The sequence below is a fragment of the Ambystoma mexicanum genome, chromosome 2p (genome assembly GCF_040938575.1).
Source record: "Ambystoma mexicanum isolate Mex_15411 chromosome 2p, UKY_AmexF1_1, whole genome shotgun sequence".
In the NCBI taxonomy this organism is placed as follows: Eukaryota; Metazoa; Chordata; class Amphibia; order Caudata; family Ambystomatidae; genus Ambystoma; species Ambystoma mexicanum.
The window spans coordinates 1,338,664,358-1,338,686,234 of record NC_090923.1 but is presented as its reverse complement, the minus strand read 5'-3'; the positions used below and the strand labels follow the sequence as shown (position 1 = coordinate 1,338,686,234).

General features: G+C 48.3%; 1 protein-coding gene across 2 annotated transcripts in view; it reads left to right on the top strand.

Annotated features, from left to right (window-relative positions):
• Positions 1–21,877, top strand: part of PRPSAP2 (phosphoribosyl pyrophosphate synthetase associated protein 2) — a 746,926-nt gene that overhangs the window by 326,502 nt on the left and 398,547 nt on the right. For both annotated transcript variants that reach the window (XM_069645686.1, XM_069645687.1), the window contains exon 7: positions 11,404–11,459. In XM_069645686.1, coding sequence (XP_069501787.1) covers positions 11,404–11,459 — 56 coding nt within the window. The remainder of the gene's footprint in view (positions 1–11,403; positions 11,460–21,877) is intronic.

Here is a 21,877-nt window from a genome sequence, read left to right as displayed (position 1 = left end):
CTGTCAACCCTCGAGTGGAGAAGATGTTCCGTCCGGCGCCTTCAGACCATTTTGTATATTAGAGGCTGTGTGTCGCAGACACCCTGATGGTTACAACCACCAGAAAAAGCAGGGGTGCCATTATCCTCTTCTGTCTCCTGCAGACAAGGATTGTAAATAGCTTTACGCTCTGGGCAAACAGGTCACTTCCTCTGCTGTTTTCTGTGCTGGTATCAGCAATAACACCACGCTCCTTGCCAGCTATAGCGATGCCCAATGAGGACTCCTGCAGGAAGGCTTTCTTAATGTCCCAGAACCTAGTTGCACCCAACTCTTTAACAGTGGTTGCTGAAGGGTGTCTGGTGACGCAAAACATCCTCAAGAACACCCTGGATTCGGCTGAGACAGCGGGACACATTCTTGCACAAGGAACTCTGCTAAAGTGCCACGCATGGCTCAAAATCTCAGGATTTAAGCCAGACTCTGGCTTCCCTCATCAACAAGCCTGTGGAAGACTATGCTCTCTTCGGTAACGCGGTCGATAAGGGAACTGGAAATCGCTAAGAAGGAGCAGGAGACGAACGTTGTAAATATTTACTTGCCGAGGTATGCTTTCGCATCCGTGAGTTCCAAGCTTTGTGTTCTCCAATGTGGAGATAGCTTGGTAAGGTATTTGCTTGCTGCTCTAACTGTTGGAAGACGTAGGACTTCGTACAGCCGACACACACATTACTGAATGCCCTGAGGCTGCATTTCATGGTGCAGCCTTCTTGCTACTGACGCCTGAAGTCTGTTTGTTGTACTACATACTTTATTTCATTTATTCAAGATATCTGTTTGTGGCTTTCACATTTATTGAGGAACCTTTGTATTTACAACAATGAATGACCAAAGCTCTTACTCCATGGAATTCTCTTCAATTAACAAGGGCATGGCGTCTTGTGACACTTAAACCATATATCAGCAAAACCCTTTGTCCGAGGCACCTGGTCCTTTCACGGGCAATCCTTTTCCCGATCCTCCCAGGGGAACTATGGAACAGGAGGTGCCCATTGGTTTTCCAGTCAAGGTACTTCCAGCAGCTTCCAGTCCCCGTCCCCCCAACCCCCCCACAGCATGGATTTCAATGCGGAAAGGGTTGTGGGAGAAACTCTGCAGCCAGAGGCCCCCCCAACCCCGGCCAACAAATGGCTCAGTAGTACGGATTCCCTCCCATGTCTCCCCGGTCAGGGGCATTTAACATCTTTTACCCACGCATAGGTGGGCATTGGTGGGTACTCAAGACCGTCGCCCATGGGTGTTGCATAGAATTCCTACAACCACCCCACTACCATCCACCCAAGAACAGATGACTGTCGGCAGAGCATCTACAGATCCTGCTAGAAGAGGTCCAGGTCCTTTATAGAAAAGGGAGCGATCGAAGTTGTCCCTCATCTTCAGGTAACCAAAGGGATTTATTCAATATACTTCCTTGTGCCCAAAAAGGATCTAACCATGCACCCTGTTTTAGATCTCTGTCCTTCCTGCAAAAAAGTATGTCAAACCTCAAAAGTTCAGGATGACAACTCTTCAGAAAGAAATTCCATTTCTGCAAGAGGGGGATTACATGACCAAATTGGATATGAAAGATGCATACTTTGTCCGCTGGCAACATTGAAATATGAAAGTACCTCAGGTTCAAGGTAGAGAACACTCACTATCAGTTGAAGGTACTCCCCATCGGCATTGCCTCAGCTCCAAGGGTATTTACAAATAGCGGTCGATTCCAGTGTACCCATATCTCGATGACTGGCTCATAACTGGAGACTTGTCTGGAACGCGTCTGGAGAACACTCAAAAGATCGTAGATCTCCTCTTCAATCTCTGATTCTCAATCAACGTGAAAGTCAAGTCTGGTCCCCAGTCAAGTCAAGCAATTTCTAGGGGTATTAATTCGGACAGAAGATGGCCTTGTCTTCCCCTCCTACGAGAGGATTCAAAACATGTTGTTCCAGATCCCTCAGTATGTAGCCAGTCGTTGGATAACCGTGCGGAAAGCCATGCGACTACTGAAGATGGCATCCGGCATCTTCCTAGTTCCACACACCCGTCTGCGCATGCACGCCATGCAGGAGTGGCTCTCGAGCCAGTGGTGTTAGGCAAGCGGTCAGTGGGACAATCTAGTGGTTGTCACGACAGCCCTTGTTCAGTCTCTACAGTGGTGGTCCAGGGAAAACCTTCTGAAGGGGAAATCCTTCACCAGCCCTGCAGTAGAAACCCCTCTCACCACGGACACATCTGTCGGGGTGGGGAGCATACTTCCTACAACAGCGCACGGCATGTGGTCTCAATTAGTAGCATCCAAACGTATCAATCTGTTGGAACTGCTTGCAGTGTTCAAAGCCCTAAAAGCCTTCCAAGCACACATACAGGGGAAGACCGTTCTTGTACTTACAGGCAGCACCACACCCATGGGTGGGGCCGGGGTTCACCCACTCTCCAGGGCTATCCAAACCCGCCCAGAACATTTGGAAATGGACACTCAAACACATGTTCCTACTATCGCAACATGTTCCAGGGGAACACACTCTTCTGGCAGACTTGCTCAGCAGAGGCTTGCACCTACCCGTAGAACATGAGTGGCGCTTGCAAGAACATATTCTACTCAATGGCTTGGCAGAATTGTGTCATTCACATATCGATTTGTTTGTGACTCTGGAGAACGCCCAATGCCCAGATTTTGCCTCCAGGTACCCGCATAGGTGGTTCAAAGGGAACAGTCTCTGGATAACATGGTCTGGAAGATTTGCCTATACACCCCACACCTCCACCCCAGCCCCCTTCCCCTTCCCAATAGGATAGTGCACATGATGCACCTTGAACAAGTCACACTGATCCTGGTGGCTCCAATGTGGGCTCTAAAGCCATTGTTCACTCATCTCATGAGAATGTTAGTCTCCCCTCCCAGGAAACTGCCCTACCCGTACAACATGCTGTCACAAGACCTAGGTAAGACACTGTGCTCGTGCCCCCAAACACTCATCTTTGCAGCTTGGCTTTGGGCATCTCCAATTACCACAAAGATGTATTTACATACTTAAAGAGGTGCATAAACCTAACACCAGTTCTCCAGAATGGGGACTGGCATGGATTCACAGGCTCATGAATATTCCCCGTCGTCAGGCTGGGAATCCTCGGTAAAGAAAAAATCGGTATCAGTTTAGTTTCTGATCTGTCTTTCTTAGTAGTAACCAATCACTGATCTCTGGGTCATACTGCCCCCAGCCAATGACTGCCCTCTCCCTAAGCCCCGCTTCTGGCAGCCATCCTCAGATTTTTACCGCACGCTCAAGTGTTGGGAGTCCTCGTGCTTTAGCTCTCGAGTTTTTTGCTGCGTTTTCGTGCTTTTTCAGGAGATTTTCTCATTTTTTCAGTTTAATCGAGCCTCAAGCTCCACCGTTTTTACTTCCGAGAACGGGGCCCCGTTTCGGAATTCTTCTACGCCCCTCAAGGGTGAAGTTTTCGTCGAGTTTACGCTTCTTGGAGGATTCCGGAAGATCTGCGGCCTGTCAACGGACATGGCCCAGGACAAGGGAAGCTCGACGCCCGGATCCAAGCTGTTCAGGTGCTGCCCTGGATGCGGATTACAAAACGTTTTTAAGGACGAGCATTCGCAATGTCTCTACTGCCTTCATGAGGACAAGACGCACGTGGAGAAGGACTGTGCGTTCTGTAAGAACCTTTTGGAACGGACCAAACAAGATCGTCGTTCCCGCCTCGCCGCCTGGCTGGAGAAGGGCACAGCAGGTGAGAAGGCGAAGAAAAAGTCTGAGTGGGCTTCTAAGTCCTGTGAGGGCGCCCCGGCGACGGGGGCCCAACAGAAGGCCAAGCACCGCAAGTCCGCGGGCACCGGGAGCGCCGAAAGGTCAGGCTCTTCGGCTGCCAGGCAGTGCGCGACTTCCCCGGCACGTTCAACCACGAGCCAGCGCTCTGGTTCGGGGAAGAGGAAGTCCGAGAACCCAGGTAAGCTGCTGGAGCGGCCGCGGTCGATGTCGAAGGGGGGAGCAAGGCGCTGACCCTCCCCCCAAGGCGAAGGCCCAGGACGCACCTAAGGTGGTGAGGGCTTTGATCCAGCCGGCAAAAGCCTCTATCGAAGAAGTCGCTGTGATCCTGGCAAAGCCGGCTGAGACTACGCCAGTGGAATCGGCCTCTGGGCCCAGAGTATCCCTGCCACCGCAGAGGGAATCCTCTTTCCAGCCCATCGTTAAGACCCCCGTGAAGTCCCCAGCGGAAAAAGAGGGGGGGGGCGGTGGCCATTACAGACTCAGAATCAGCCTCTGAGGAGGAGCTGGTGGAAACCCAGAAGGGCCTCAACGAGAGGTTCATAGGCCTCAACGAGAGGTTCATAGGCCTCAACGAGAGGTTCCATCCCAGGGGGCGGTCCCCACTGACGTGATGGAAGATGGCGACGATGACGACGAAGAAGGCCCAGTGGAGCGGCCATCACGTCCGTCGCAGCCATTACCCGAGCCCCAGGATAGCTCAGCGGCCATTTTGTTGGCGATCCAATCCTTATGTACCGAGATAAGTACGAGATTACCACGGACCCCGACAGAGGATACAGAACCAGACCCATCAGGAAACCCTCCGAACAAGCGGAGGAGAGTCACCCCTCTCCGGCCTTCGTGCCCGCGAGGCCTGTGGACCCTTGGTCCCCCTCGCCGGATCCTAGAGAGGATACGGCGACGGGGACGGACGACGACAACGACAACGGCGATGACACAGCGGCCATCCCGTCATCACCCCCCACCCCTCGGGCTTCTCCAGCCGACGAAATTGGCTCCTTTCACGCCATGATAACCAGGGCATCCGAGCTCTTCCAGCTCTGCCCTGAAGAACAAAAAAGGAAGGGTTTCTTTACCAACGACGAGAGGCCAAGAGGAAGATGGTCCTTGGGGTGCCTTTGCTCGACGACATCTGGGACGAGGGACTTGCTGTCCTCAAGAACCCTTCCACGACACCCGCCAAGAGGGACAGGTACGAGAAGAAGTACAGAGTCCCCGATGCCGCCCCCTTGTGCCTCGGCAGCGGCTAAGAAGAAAGCAGCGGGTGCGGCGGCTTCAACTTCCACTTCCCCGCCAAACAGCGAGGGCAAGAAGTTGGACTCCATGGGACGACGAGTCATCTCGTCGGCGGCAACGACGATTAAGGCGGCCAATGCCTTAGCTATCGTGGCCCGCTACGACAGGGAGCTCTGGTTCAAGATAGCTCCCCTGCTAGACTTCCTACCTGACGACAAGAGGGCGGAGGCCCTAGAAATTCTGCAGGAAGGCGAGGTGGTGTCAGATCACACCATAACGGTGGCAACGGACATTGCCGATACCGGATTTCGCCAACTGGGCAACAGAGTTTGCCTCCGACGACGAGGATGGCTCAAGGCGACAGACTTTCGCCAGGACGTCCAGACCAGAGAGTTGGACATGTCGTTCGACGGCAACAACCTTTTTGGTAAGGCGGTGGACGAGTCTCTACAGGCAATCAAGACCGACTTGGAGACTGCCCGGGCCCTAGGGGTGCTTCAACACCGACGGCCCTTTCGGAGCTCCGGAGGCAGACAGGGTGCCTCCAAGGGATCCAGCACTTACCGCCAGGCGGCCCGCTCCTCTTCCCAGGAGGCCTACAGAGGTTGCGGCAAGCAAGGGGGATTTCGCCGTCATCGCCAAGGCGGCAAGGCCGCCTCCAAGCAAGACTGACCCGGCCGTGTCGTCGGGCCCCCACCGAAGCACCCCGGTGGGAGGCCGGCTGACGAAGTTCGTCAGCGTGTGGGAGTCCATCTCCACCGAACGTTGGGTGTTGGAAACCCTGGCCAAGGGGCACTTGCTGGAATTCCAAAAGAAGTGCCCTCGCATTCCTCCCGTGGCCAGGAAGGAGAATTGCGTCCCTCAACTGCTGTTGGAGGTAAGGGCGATGCTCAAGAAAGGTGCCATAAAGCTCGTCCCCAGGAGGCTCCGGGGCTCCGGAGTGTACTCCAGGTACTTCCTCGTCAGAAAGAAGACAGGCAGTTGGCGCCCCATCCTGGACCTGCGTCGGTTAAACAAATACATCAAGGAGGAGAAATTCAGGATGGTCACCCTCCAGCACGTGCTGGGACAGCTGGAGGAAGGCGACTTCCTATCGTCGTTGGACCTGGAGGATGCTTACTTCCACATCCCCATTCTAAAAGGGCACAGGAAGTTTCTCAGGTTCGTGGTTCAGGGACGCCACTCCAAATTCAGAGCCCTACCGTTCGGATTAAAGTCGGCACCCAGGGTGTTCACCAAGTGCCTGGCACTAGTGGCGGCGCGGCTGCGCCTGCAGGGGATCCACGTCTACCCCTACCTGGACGACTGGCTAATCCGGGCAAGGACAAGGGAACTTGCCGTCGAACACACAGTGAGGATCGTTCGGATGCTCACGGAACTGGGGTTAGCCATCACCTACCCCAAATCCCACCTGGTTCCATCGCAAGTAGCACTGTTTCTAGGAGCGAAGCTCGATACAGTGGGGCAATTGGCCTCCCCGTCAGAGGAGAGGACCAAGACCAGCCTGGGCAAGGTGCGGCGCCTGTTAGCCACGGACGTGGCCAGGGTGAGGTCCATCAAGTCCCTTCTCGGGATGATGTTCTCATGCATCTATCTTGTACCCCTTTGCAGACTTCGGATGCGTCCGCTACAGGAGTTCCTCGACGTCCGCTGGTTTCAGGCGAGGGGCTGCTTCGAGGACAGGATCCCTCTCGACGAGGAGTTCCGTCGGGCGATCCTGTGGTGGGGTACCCGTGCTCACCTCACTACAGGCACGGACTTTCAAACCCCGGCGTTTCAGGAGACTGTGACGACGGACGCCTCTCTGGAGGGTGGGGGGCCCACACCAGAGATCTCCACGCAAGAGGCCTTTGGCTCCCGGAGGAGAGGTCTCTCCACATCAACATTCTGGAGCTCCGAGCAGTGTTCTGGACGCTCAAGTCGTTCCTTCCGTCCCTCAAGGACAAAGTGGCGAGGATCTTCACCGACAACACACCACGATGATCTACATACGGAAGCAAGGGGGCACCAGATCCCCAGCCCTATCCAAGGAGGCCCAGGATCTGTGGCACTGGGCCGTCACCCAGGAGATGTTTCTGGTTCCCTTCCACTTGGCAGGAATAAAAAACACCATTGCTGACTCACTCAGCAGAGAGCTGCGCTCGTGCCACGAGTGGGAACTACGCCAGGATCAAGTGGATCGGCTCTTCCAACGATGGGGCAAACCCCAGATCGACCTGTTCGCGACGGCGACGAACTCCAAGTGCCAGAGGTTCGCCAGCAGGTTCCCGCAGCCGAGGAGTATGGGCGATGCTTTCTCGTTCCCCTGGGATGGCCTGTTTCTATACGCGTTCCGTCCGTTGCCGTTGCTGCTCCGCCTCATCAACCAGCTCAAGAAGTCCATGTGCAGAATGATCCTCGTCTCACCGGCGTGGCCGAGGCAGATCTGGTTCCCGGACCTTCTGGACTTGTCAACGTCCCCACCAGTCAAGCTGCCTGGCGGACGCGGATCTTCTCTCCATAGAAGGAGGCGCCATTCTCCATCACGACCCACAGTCGCTGAACTTGCAGGCCTGGCTCCTGCAGCATTAGAGTTTGGAGGGTACGATATCCCGGCTGACTGCAGAGAGGTTCTTGCAAAAGCCAGGGCATCCTTAACTCTCAAGTGTTACGGTCATAAGTGGAAGAGGTTCTCTGTCTGGTGCCGTGCACAGATGATTAACCCTCTGCGGATTACAGCCCCTCAAGTACTGCCGTACCTACTGTCGCTGGCCAAAGCTGGACTGGCTCACACCTCCATCAAAATACATCTGGCTGCCATCTCTTGATATACCAGGACTACGGGAAGGGCGTCCTTGTGGTCTCATCGCCTGGTGAAGGAATTTATGAAGAGACTATTCCGATCGTTCCCGCTGGTGAAGGCTCCTGCCCCGGCGTGGGAGCTTAATGTGGTGCTGACCAGGCTCATGGGGGCCACATTCGAGCCTATGCATTCGGCGCCTTTGAAGTTCCTGTCATGGAAGACCGCGTTCCTCGTGGCCATCACCTCCGCACGACGAGTGGGAGAGATCCAGGCCCTATCTTGCAAGCATTCATACTTTTCATGACACGAGGGTGGTGCTGAGGACGCACCCCTCCTTCATGCCCAAGGTGCCGTCGGACTTCCACCTCAACGAGCCCTTGGTGTTGCCAGTTTTCTTCCTGTCGCCTTCGATGCCGGCCGAGAGGACTTTGCACTCGCTGGATGTAGCTAGAGCGCTGAAGTTCTACATGGACCGCACGAAGAGTTTTCAGAAGACGTCACAACTGTTTGTGAACTTTGGGTCTGTGAATCAAGGGAAGGCTCTCTCGAAGACTTCCTTTTCCAGATGGCTCTCCGGCTGCATCATGCACTGTCACCGGTTGCCAAACCGACGGCTGCCCGGCCGTCCGAGAGCCCATTCGACCAGAGCGATCGCTGCTACCACGGCGTTCCTGTCTGGTGTGCCCCGCTGGACATCGGCAGGGCTGCTACGTGGAGGTTGACGCACACCTTCACAAGATTCTACTGCGTCGATCGGTACTCCAGGGAGGAGTCCAGGGTCGGCCAAGCAGTGCTGCGCAACCTGTTCGCCTAAGGTGAGCCTGGTGAGGAGGTAAGAATTGCTTAATGTTGAGTTTTGGATGTAATGCTTAATGTCGAGCCTTTGCCACCTCCCGTGGTTGTGCATGTGTATACTGCTATGTATTCTTTTATTCATGAGCATGTGAATCCATGCCAGACCCCATGCTGGAGAAGGAACAAGTTACTTACCTCTAACTGTTGTTCTACATCATGGGTCTGGCATGGATTCACATGCGAACCCTCCCTCCTACCCCTCTGCGGCTCTTCACTTGGCCATACTGCCACTTTGCGTGCTGCCAAATCTGAGGATGGCTGCCAGAGGCGGGGCTTAGGGAGAGGACAGTCATTGGCTGGGGGCAGTATGACCCACAGATCAGTGATTGGTTACTACTAAGAAAGACAGATCAGAAATGAAACTGATACTGATTTTTTCTTTACCGATGATTCCCAGCCTGACGACAGGGAATATTCATGAGCATGTGAATCCATGCCAGACCCATGCTGGAGAACAACAGTTACAGGTAAGTAACTTGTTCCGTATTGTTACTCCAATAAGTGTAGTACAGTTTTTCATGGTTGAAAATTCCTGTAATTAAGGCATTTATGGAAGGCGTAAAGAGACTTCACCCTCCTAATTCTAACCCAACTCCCGATTAATGGGACATCCTTTTGAGCCAATGCATAAGGCTAGTCACCTGTAAGACTGCCTTCCTTGTGGCCATTATCTCTATAAGGAGAGTTAGTGAACTGCAGGCTCTCTAAGTTCAGGACCCATTTGTGACTTTTCACAAAGATAAGGTTGTATTGCGCACACACACACATTTTGCGCCTAAATTAATTTCTAAGTTCCATGTGCATCAATCAATCGAACTTCCAATTTTCTTTCAGAATCCATCTAATTAAGCTGAAATAAGCCTGCATACAATAGATGTTAGGAGAGAGGTGGTATACTACCTTGAAAAGACGAAACCACTAAGAAAGACAAGCCAATTCTTTGTCTTTGTGGCAGCTGGTAGAGAAGGGGGACCCCTTCGCTAAATCAGCTATTTCCAAATGGATTGTTCAGTACATCACACTGTGTTACTCTTGCCAAGAGAGACTTGCCCTCTATGCCTAGAGCTCACTCTAATCATGCACAGGAGCTACTATAGCCCTTATCGCACATGTTCCTCTTGATTCTATTTGCAAAACAGCTACCTGGATTTCTTTTCACACTTTTATTCAACATTACTGCTTAGACGCACACTCTAAGTCGGATTCTCAGGTGGGACAGGTCGTGCCAAGACATCTCACATCCCACCACCATCTCCTGGTTCTGCTTGCTAGTCTATGCATCACAAGCATCAGAAGACCTACATAACTCACCTTAAAGGGATAGTCCAGTAAAACATTTTATTTAAAAAATAGATAGGCAATATAAAAAAAATAATGCTAGCACTATTTTTTTTAAAACTTCCTATGGAAAATTTTGAGCTATTCAAGCTCAAAATTCGCAAAGCAAGCAAATGGGCGCATCCATTTTGTGAAATGGATGCCCGCCTGTGCTGGCTTTTGCTTTTGCGGCACTAATGAAGGAAAAGCCAGCCAGCTGTAGTAAACAAAAGCTACCTCTGGGTGGCTTTTCCTTCATTGGTGCCGGGACTCGGAGGACGCGGACCGGAGACCAGAGCAGGAAAGCTGCATCTGAATCTCGGTAAGTGCTATTTATTTATTTTAAAAAATAAGCACTAGCTGCTGGAGGAGCCCGGAAAACCTAGAAATAAAACCTCAGCTTTAAAAACGTTGTATTTATGTTTGCGGTCGCTTTTGAAGCGACCGCAAACATAAATACAACGTTGTGTTTGAAAACGCTGCGGTTTTTCTTTCCAAGTTTCTCAGGCTCCTCCGGCTCGGAGGAGCCTGAGAAACTCGGAAAGAAAAACCGCAGCGTCACTTACCTCCAAAAAGTCAGGACAGGGTTCGAAAGAAGCAAAAAGAAAGTATGCCCCGAAGAAATCTATGGCGGGAATGGTGCAAAAAGACAATATTTTCTAACGACCAACCTCCCCCCATCGCTATGTGCACTGCTCATCAGCGTCTTGCTTCCATTCTTTCAGTGCAAATGATCAAACTATCAGCATGTTGTAAATTTGGCCAATGTGTTCAGAACTGTCCTAGCACAATAAGACTCAACACTGAATAAATGAACTTGGAAAACAGGAAGTCATTGTTATATGTGTAAATGGTATAGTGATGCCGAGGCTGCATAATCAGTAAATGTTATTTTGAATTGCAGTTTGGTCAGTTTATGGTAAGTCATAGCTTATGCTGCAGTAGCAGGGATGTTTTAACATCACATCATATTGTGTTTGCAAATCCACTATATGATTTGTTAGGAGAAGAATTCTTTAGTCAACCTATTTTGTCTGTTCTCAAAGGGAAAAAGTCTTGGCAGTGGCACTACAGAAGTGTTCGAATAACCATGGTTCTATTAGTGGAAAATGTTTAAATGCTTTATTATTTTTGTCTGGAACTTTGTGTGTTGGTGCATGGCCCTCAAGCTCAATTTCTAACGTATTACAATAAAAATATAGGATGGTGTATTAATTTTTTTTGTATGGCAACTGTGCCTTTCAAATGATAAATGTTTTTAAAAATGTGTTGTGGCATCTGCAATGAACACATAATGCATGTATACCCCTCATATTGTGTAATGAGATTAAAACCAGGAATCTTTGTTTTAAATGTTTTCTTTAATTTGTGAGCTCAGATTGTTAAAAATGCCTTTTGTTTTTCCACTAGATTCCTGATTACAGAAATGCTGTGATTGTGGCCAAATCGCCTTCATCGGCAAAGAGGTGAGTGACAGTCCCTTTTTCAAGTACGTTTGAGGCGGTTTCGCCAGGTCTTAGTTCATTAGACTGGAATGTAAGATATCGTTGTAGCTAATGTGATTATTAGTTAATATATGTAATGTGTAGATGTACCATGTCAAATGGATACCAGAAGTTTACTTTTACCCGCTCCCAACAGCAGTGTTGGGACACCGGTTAGGAAAGACTTTCCTTTATGCTGCTTTTTAGTCTCATCTCAGCATCTTTTTCCTGACCATTTTTGAAAAGTGAAGTTTTTTTCAATGCTCCCCACCCCGTCCAGCCCCCCCCTTGGCTATGTAAACTCCCTTCTTGAAGCAAGTTTCACCCATTTGCCTATTTTTACCTTTTTATGTAGCACTTCTACCTTCCTTTTGCATATATCGTGCAGGTGGATCCTGTCCTGGAAATTTTTCTTTTGTGTATTTTTTCTGTGGGACAGGCTTGTTGCAGCGTATCCTTATTTTTATGTTTACTAGGGCACTACGATGCAGCGTGATATTTTTTCCTGTGGGTAGCCTTTTGTCCAGTGTAGTTGCCAAAATGGGTACTTAAGTCGTGTAATGGTGACTCACTGCCTTTGTTCACCACCTTCCTCTGGTTTGTGGTCAGGAATAACCTTCTACACTCATGCTATTTAGTTTTGGCTCTGAAGAGAGCCAGGGAAGAGAAAATATGCGTTTAACTAGTTTGGACTTGGACAGACACCTCACCTTGACTGACGTCACAAGTGTCTCTGACCTGTTAAACCAGCATTGGATAACCTCTGAGATTGAATTGTGTGTGTTTCTTGATAGGTGGGCTAGGGTGACCTGCAGCTCGACTCTTTGTAGATCTGGGGAGGTTTTGGAGCCATTTTCTAGTTGTCTATTGGAACTTGTATTGAGCCATTGAGAGGACATTGAAGACTGCAACTGCCTTTGGCAAGGCCAACTTTCATAATGTGATAACCCTGCTCAGCTCGACCAGGAGAAGCCTATCACAGGTGTCTCTCTCCCTTGAACCAGTGGGAAATATTGGTCCTCTGTGCTGCTCATTTGGCACTCTCAGGTCTCTCATAGGGCTCACAGATATTCTCCAACTGGGATGGTCTGCACATCCTGAGAGGGTAGCATATTTATTTTCTTGGCCACAAGCTGCTCTCCCTGCTGCCTACTATGCTGTGTGACACAGTCATGGGACCTCTTCATGGCTGTGCTTCTTGTGGTCCTCAGGCTGTTCGCCTAATGGCCCAGAAGTCCTTTGTCTCCTGATCATTGTCAGCAGGCCCTTGTTGGGTCACTGTTGGGGAGATTTTCCTCAAACCCTATGGTCAGTTACTTGAAGTGTCTTCATTCCTTAGGAACCAGGCATTCCTTTTATCCTCCCCAGGTAGCGGAGTAGTCCTGGCTTAACTCTTAGGTGGTGAAGTGCTTAAACGGTATAGTACACAATTTTCACAAATACTAAAATTAGAAATTGTCCATTAACTATATTTTTGTACAAATATGTTCACTACAAAGCGAAAGGAAATTGATTAAACACTACACTTACAACCGATACACTGGCAGGTCAGTATCAAGTGTAATAGTTCTCAGAAGCTCAAGAAACAAAGTAGAGAACATGCAGTTAAAAGCAATTAAGCTGAATTTCCTATCTAGGGCAGTGGAAGTGGTTTCTGTGGATTTGGGCTTTGCAAATATGCCCAAAGGAGCAGTTTCTGGAGTTTTATTGGAGGTTTTGCAACAGAATACTCTTGAAGTGAAAGATGGGCCCCTCCAATTGGAGATCAAGCTGAAGATTCTCCAGCTGTGTGGCAATCAAATTCCCTCAGTCCAATAAGTAGTCCTGCAGCCAGTTGCTTTGCAGTTCCCAGAAGATGTCACTGAAAGTTTGGTGACCAGACTGTTTCGGCATTGATGCACCAGTGCAGCAGTGACCCCCAAGACCCTTGAAGTACCAATGTTGAATATTTGGTGTTTCCTGGGTTGAGGGTCTGAGTCCGAAGCAGAAAGGTAGGCAATGAGGTTTCAGTTGCTGGTGGTCTGCGATGTAGGATTTCTTCATTGGGCTTGTGATTCAGCTTCTGAGGATAGCATTGGCTTCAGAACACCCAAGGGTAGGATGTTGCCAAGATTTGCTCAGTGACACCCGAGGCGCCAGCCATGGAAGAATGACCATGAGGAGAGTTTGGCAGTCCATTTGAAGAACAAAGGGCAGCACAGGCAACTGGAACTTCCCAAAAGGGGGAGATTGTCCTTGCCTGATGTCTTTCATGTAGGAATCTCCAGTCCAAATGGTGGAGTCTTCAGGTTCCTGTCAACGAAGGAGCTCCCACTTCTGCATCCGGCAATGCAGGCACGGTCATGAGGTTAAGGGAGATGAGGCATTTAACCAGGGCGGTGGGTTTGGGGGAGGAAGGAGCACTGCAGTCTTTGTTCTGGTCACCTACAGAGGCAGAGCTTTGATGTCTCATTCAGTGGGACTTGAAAGGTGCTAGTGCAGAGCTTTGTCCTACCCCATTGCAGAACGGTGAGTGGGTTAGGGTTGGGTTTTTGCTTTTGATCCCCCTTCATGAGGCAGTGAGTGAACACATCACCCAGTAACAGATCGTGCAACATTCAGATGGGTTGTCAGCCAATGGCTGACCATCCCTTTAACGTACCCCGATATTCGGGAAGGACACTGGCGAATCTGAGAAATTCATCCAATTTCTCCAAGGGGGAGCTATCACCATTGATGTTAGGGAGGTGAGCCTGTTCCGCAAGACTCCCTCCCTAGTGGTTTGGGGAAGCAGGACCACACTGGGAGTTAAATACGCTTAGGGGATGAGAGCTCCCAATCTAGAGTGAGATCTCCATAAAGACTACTTGCCACCTATATGGAAGTCCAAGAAGTTGTAAAAGTAATCAGGGCTTTTTATTTGTCTGCCACCGCTGCTGAACCTTCTGCAGAATCACTATCAAATTATTTCTGAGACGTCGCATCTCGTTACAGAGACTCATAAAACCAATGAAACCCTCACTTGGAGGAGATTTGCCTGATGCTAATCCGAGCGACATGGGGTGTGGGGGAGGATGGGGGGTGGAGGGGAAGACACAGAGTGGATGCTGCTGTTGGAGTCCAGAATGGAGGAAACCTGAAAGCAGGACCACCAAGTGGGTGTTAAGGAGAATTCTCAGAAATGTGCGAATTCCCTTCGACCTTAGAGACCCCCAACTCTTTTGCTGTACTTTAGGACTTTTCATTTCTAACCTGGAGAGAGTGAGACCTTTTCTTCACCCTCTCATATCTTTAGTGTGATTTGGACTCTGTGTTTCTTTTATTATGGAGTCTGACAAACTCCATAGGCATCATCTTTTTACATTGTGACGCATATCACCTTCGGTGCAGTGCCACAGGGAAGTCTTTCAGATTTCCCAAAGGTGTAAATACCTTCTCTTGGATGAACTACTGTTTCCAAGAGCAGTGAAGTGAAAATGACTTTACTTACATTTGTAACTTTCTAGACCCAGCACACACTATCTTACAATAGGGTGCTGGAGGGGTTACTTAGTATCCTCTTTGTCTAGTTTCTCATGTAACAATTTTGAGTTACCTTTTCTACAATTAATGGCTTGTGGCAGTGGTTTACTTTTAACTACCATTGGGAGTTTTTACTGCGGGCTGCGTTCACAGCTGCTGTAAAGCATCCATGGGTGCCCATTTCGTCAAAATGGCTCGGTCTTCTTTTTTCGCCATTTCTTGTTGGAATGGTCCATCTTGAGATCTACTCTGCACGCCAAACCAGGTTTGGTCCCTTTGTGCGTTTTTGTCTTTGGCGCGATTCAGAGTGAAGTTTGGGAGGGGCCCAAAACTCCCTGTGCTTAATCCTCTTGGTTACAGGAACGCACCGGCAAGACAGCCACCCTGCTGGGTGATGGACAGCTAGGCTGGAATGAATGAAAGAAACCTGCATAAAAGGCAAGGCTTTTTTGCTTGGAAGGCAGTCGATCACTGGACGAAGGAATCTGAAGAAGAACTTGGAAGAGATGCCTGCTGCAACTCACAGACCGTTGGTTTGCCTGGTGAGGCCCTGCTACTGTGCTGAAGCTCCGGAATTCGCCTCGACTAGAGAAGCCCTGCAAGGACGACTTCTCCCCTTGAGTTGGTGGGACCAATCAACTCCAAAGTAAGCCCGTCTGGGCATCCTCTCGGAGCTGGCTGTAGTTCCACTGCTGCTGAAGTTCCAGGGAGAGGAACACCAGGTTGTGTGCGTTGCTTTTAAGTCGGACCTGAGTGCCAGGAAGAGCCTCCGGACTTCCCTGAACCAGGACCGACCAAGCCTGAGCCACCTCAAAAGCGTGCTGGACCCCAGATGCGAGGAAAGTCCAGATTGGTATCCGAGAACCACAGTGTTGCTATCAGACGCGAGGAGCTGAAACACAGAAGGACCACTGAATTGAAGTTTGCCCATTGCTGCTGCTGACCTTCACATGGCAGAGCAGGAGTCCCCAGACGTCCTCCCTCTTGTCCCCATGAGTGAGGCTCAGGAACAACAGGTTCTGCAGAGCTGTAAAGGAACAGAAGCCAGCTGGAACCATTTCTTCTAACCAGAGGTACTGTAAAGTTTAAGAGAACTTACCTCTTGTTGTGTGGCCTGGCTTGCTCTCAGTTGGAACCTGTCTTGGCTACCTTCCAGAGTTGCTATAACTTTGCCCCTCACAAGCCTCCCAGATTGTGTCCCTTCAATTGTTCTATTTTCTACAGACTTTTCTAAAAACATTGTGCAAGACTTTTTTACCTACCTGCAAAGGAGATATTCAGCTCCCCTATACATTGTGCAATTAACATTGACTGTCCTTGCTCCCTGAGAGACTCTTCTTTATCTCTGACTTTGTGCTTTGGCCTTTCCCCCTGGAAAGGGTTAATTTACTCTGCATTGGAAGGTTCCAAAAGTACTTACCAGTTTGTGAATTATTTGTTAACCTTTGTTTTATTCCCCTATCTATCTTTTACACCAAACTCAGTATTGCTCTAAATGTACCAGTGATAGATCAAGGTCCACAGTGTCCTAGTTATTTAAGTCAACTGAGGGTGTAGGAAGTGTCTGTGTGCCATCCCCAATGGGTGTCATCTGATTTAGAGAAACAGAGTGTGTTTTGAAGTGTATTATAAGTGTTACATATATTGCTCCCTTCTGAAGAAGGTGTATATACCAGACTGTGAAATAAATTGTTTTATCAAGAAGCCTTGAGTGTAAGAGTTTATTTGACTAACTGGTACTGTGAAACTCTGTGTCACAACATTACTGCTCACATTGACCCCTCTTGAGATGAGCCTGGCTGCTCAGCCACACTACCAACCTGCGTAGTTCAGACTTATACCAAAGGTTGGGTCCCTATTGCCAGGAGCACCCAAAGGGTACTGCATACAATCTTGCCTAACACTGGGACAGAGCCCGAGTAATGCTGTTGAATTGAGGAATGTGGGGGAGGGAGTTGCAGGGGGGGTAGCTCTTTGGTAAACGTGGATGTGTACTGTAAAATAATGCAAAAATTGTAAAAAATGTCTGCTGCCACCAGCCTGTCTTTAGACGCATATAAAAGTAACCAAAAAACCCAAGTGTAAACAGCTAAGCTGATAAAAAAATTAACCCAATTGCACTGCATTGTGAGATGCTGTGTGCAATGGTAAGTGAAGCCATGCAAACAGGAAACCTAGTTTACCAATACTGATAGTCTGAAGGACTGATCAGATTCCCCATAACAAATCGACAAAAGGCATGGGAAGTGAACTGAAAGTTTACTTCCCTTCAAAAGGTCAGAACAGGTTCAAAAACAGAGTAAAAAGATTATGTCGAAAGGAACTATGGAGGGAAAGTTGCGAAAAGAGAAATCTTTCTTAACTAGTATGGTCACGACCAGAGAACCTGATCACCCACACTTGACTTCTATGCAACATGCACAATGCTACTTGCCTCCTGTGACAAGTCTATACATGCAAAGAATTCCAGGGTAAGGTGATTTTATTTGCTTAATCATGATGGTTGTCTTCCCTGGTGTTAATGTAAAATAGTCTCTACAAGGTCCTGGTCCTCCCTCTGGGTTAATACCCCAGGCCACTTGTCTGGCTTTCCTCCTCTCCCTTGGTCAGGCCCTCTGTCTCTCTTCTGCTTTTCTTTGGTTGCCTCCGTCTTTCCTGTCTCCATATTTTCTTTGGTTGGGGCTTCAGCCTTTTCTCTCTGCTGTTTCCTTGGCCAGAACCTCTGCCTTTACTTTTGCTGCCTTTTCATGGTCCACTACCTGTCTTCTCTTGTGTAAAGGTGACATGACCTCCATCTATGGGTGTAATGTGCTTCTCTACCGTTTTCTTCACCCATACTGCTTTAACCAATAGTTCACCACCCCATGTTACAACTTGACAATTCTTCAAATAAAAACTCAATTTCAGTGCTATCAGTGTAGCTGACCAGCATAGCGGGCATGCAGTGAATAGGCTCTGATTGGTTGGAAATGTCAGGGGTTCTGTCTGAGCATGCATTAGAATGGAAATTTCTAGTGACTCAGGGACTCTTGTAATGAGTATCACTCACATCAATGTTTACACAAGAATTCTTAGTGATCAAAACAAAAGTAACTCCATAACAGGAAGATAATGATCCTAGTTACACAGGAAGAGAACACAAATGGCAGTCATGTGATCCGAACAAGTTAGATGACAAATACACATTTGGAACGTAAAATTTAAACATTGACACTACATGTTGTGCAGAACAAAAACAAGTTGGTACCATACAGTCTTCTGTATGGTTGATCTAAACAACTTGGAAGTGACAGTGTCAACGGTAGACACTGTGGAAGAGGATGTCAACACCGTTGTGTTTCGGCCACTGGTAGCAGATCAGGTGTGCTTAGGATTGGGTGGCTTTCATCAGGACATAAGAAGAAGAAATGGGTTGTGTAGTGGTGGATGTAGAATCCTTTGTTACTCTGTATGAAATGGGACAGAGGAAAGTGTGTGAGACGCTATGTTGCTGATAGGTTAAATTGTTTATTATTTAGTAAGCTCCTAAGTCTTATATTAGTGAGAAAATGCAGAGAGAGGCTTACCGTGTGTTTCTTGTTGGACACGGTGTGTGACGGACTCCACTAGCATTAGTTGTAGGGGGTCCAGGTCAGGCTCGAGAGGGAACAAAATATGGATTTTGACATTTAGGAGACAACAGACACATAAATCCCTTCAGTGATCATGACCGAGAGGCATTTGGAAGTCTTACAAATGTCCATGGTCTTAGTCAGGCGACGAGCGATACAGTGCCCTGAACTTATGGTGTCTATAGTGCTTGCCCAAGAGAGTGAGGGCATGGTGTCGCATAATCAAGTCCCTAGGAGATTATTCCACACGACCATGAGATTGAGACCATTTTTCACTGTGTCTAGACGATATATCCATCTTTGCTCCAATTTGGTCAAAAGTTGCTTTCTCCCCCTCTTTTTTGTGGGATGATCATTTGAAAAACATTTTTAGTTCTGAATAGCACCATTAAATGCTTGGATTATTAGATGGGTGACCGCCACACTTAATAGTAACAGCGCGTCACTTTTCGCTCTACCCGACGATTGAGATTCCTTGAGTATGCACATGTTTTTCCTTTCCTGGGTAGATTGCATTTTAGCAACATACGCACTGCCTTATACTTTTTACAGCATGGTCCATTTTGTTGGGGACACAACAAGCAACTGTGCCTGAGATTATGCACCCCGCCAGGCACTAACGGCACGGGAGGCTTTTCTCCTTCATTCTAACAGATTGGCACGTTATACGCTACACCATCCGAACAGCAGAAAATATTATATATTTTTTTGCTGAACTATCTAATAACGCACAGGTGCCCAACACATCAGTGTGTATGCCTAGATCAGCTACTAATCACAGTTAGCCCGCACTCTTTAGAAATCATCGTAAGGGGCTATTCCGGCACACATTGAGAAGCCTCTTTCCTTTCTGTTTTCAGTATATCGTTACCTACAAGGTCAAGCTCCAAAGAGTTCCCTCTTGAGCCTGACCTGGACCCCCCCCAGCCCCCCCCCCCCCCCCCCCCTAGGCCTCTCTCCCACTATACAGGACTTTCAAATCAAGCTGTGTTCAGGATTGTACTCAATTGTTCTGTTGGGCATAGGCCTCTCTCCCACTATACAGGACTCTTGGATCTAGCTGTTTTTAGTATAGTACAGAACTGTTCAATTGACCCTCAATTGCTCTGTTAGGCGTAGGCCTTTCTGCCAATACAAAGAACTCTCAAAATCTAGCCATGTTTAGGACTGTACTGAATCACTCAATTGTTTATCAAATCTAACTCCATGTAGCCTCTTACTCAATTATACAATTGACTCTCCGGTTTAACTGCATTTAGTATTGCACCCAATTACTCAATTGACTCTCAATCCTAGCTGTGATTGGTATTGTACTCCAATTGCTAAACTAATTCTAGCTGTGTTTAGTATTGTACTCCATTGTTCTGTTAGGCGTAGGCCTCTCTCCCACTATACAGGACCCTCAAATGCAGCTGGATTTTAGGATTGTACTGAATTAGTCAACCATCTCTCAAATCTAGCTGTATTTAGTCTTTCACTCAATTGTCCAATTAACTCTTGGGTCTAACAGCGTTTGGTACTGTACTCAACTGCTCAATTGACTCTCTATTCTAGCTGTGTTTGGTATTATAATCAATTGCTGTGCTAAGCATAGGCCTCTCTCTCCCACTATACAGGACCCTCATATCCAGCTGTGTTCAGTCACTATCTGAAGCCAGGCCTCCCCCGCTGTACAGTCACCTCAGTTCTGGGCGCTCCATTACTACCCCCTAAAACCCAGACCTTCCTCTAGTTACCAAGGGGTCACAAAACCAGCTACCATGACGACCACCTGAGACAGTTTGAAACAGGGCTCCCGCCCGGGCCAGGCCACAATTGAAGCGTTAAGCACTGCCTGCCATGACTGATCATCCACACCGATGAAACCAAGCCCCTACATACGGGCCAATACCTGGTATCTATCACTATCGTCGTGAAGGACAGGTTGAACCTGAGAGCATCTGAGCATATCAAGACCAAAGAAACATCAATACTGTGCTTGCACAATACATCACAGAGGACCGCTTACCCTGCTACCTCTGCACCGTGAACCAAAATGCCCCGACCCAGAAAGGGGCGCTGATAAAGAGAGCAAGTTCGTGCAACAAGAGCCACGGACACACAAAACCAACAGCACCCAGCAGAAGCAGCCTCAGATACAGGAAACACCCCGCCTAACACGGTTATCACCAGAACACACTATGTAAGAGAAAAATCCTTACATCTCACACCATACATCGCGACAACCACGGAGCGTTGATACCTTAACAACACTGAAATCTCGACACATACAAAGAATCCCCCAAAACACCTGGAAAAAAGATGGATGCACCTAACAAGAGTGGGATGATTCCATCCCCCTTACACCATATATCACAAGAACAGAGGGGCACCATTGATACCCACAATATACCAGACAAGATGACGAAGCTCTGGTAACCAACAACCCTACCATTACCTAACCGACATGTTCAATGGAGACGCCATCGCTGATCTTCAACCAAACGTCTTCACTGGAGAAGCACCACGATAACAGCTATGCAATCAACCCAATGGACCGCTTCAATAAAGAAGCAGCCGTCACTGTTCTTCATCCAATGAACATTAATACAGAAACACCATGACTGAACTACAAACCAGAACAAGGTACAATCAATAAACGAAACCAGAGCAAGCAAATTCACTGTAATTTAATAAACAAAAGGTCAATGTCCAAACATTCAATCTATTTGTAACTGAAACATGGCTAGACGACAACTACAAGATCACCCTCAACAACTGCTTGCATGAAAACTTCAAATGCATTCAAGCAAACAGGAAAACTAAAAGGGGGGGGGGACTGCCAATCATCCACGAGGAACACCTGGCTATCAAACTAGAAGATCCATTAAACATCGATAAATGCAAATCCTCAATACTGCGCCTATCAGTAAACCCCAAAACAAACCTGAAATTCATACTGATTTACAGACCACCAACCTATGATGCAACTTTCGTAGACGCCTTCATAGAAGCAATCACCATTTTAGCCATCAAGCACAATCATCTGATCATCCTCGGAGATTTCAACATTTGGTTCGTTGAAGAAACCACAACCACACAAAAATCTTTAACCACCCAACTAGCAGCAATGAATCTACAACATGTAGTCAAAGGAGCAACACACTCTGCAGGACATACACTTGACGCAATCTTCGCCAATAAAGAACTCATTACCACGGCACCCCCAATTCAAATACCCTGCAGCGACCACCTCATCATCCCATTCATAATCACAATGGCCATTCCAATAAACAACCAACAAGACAA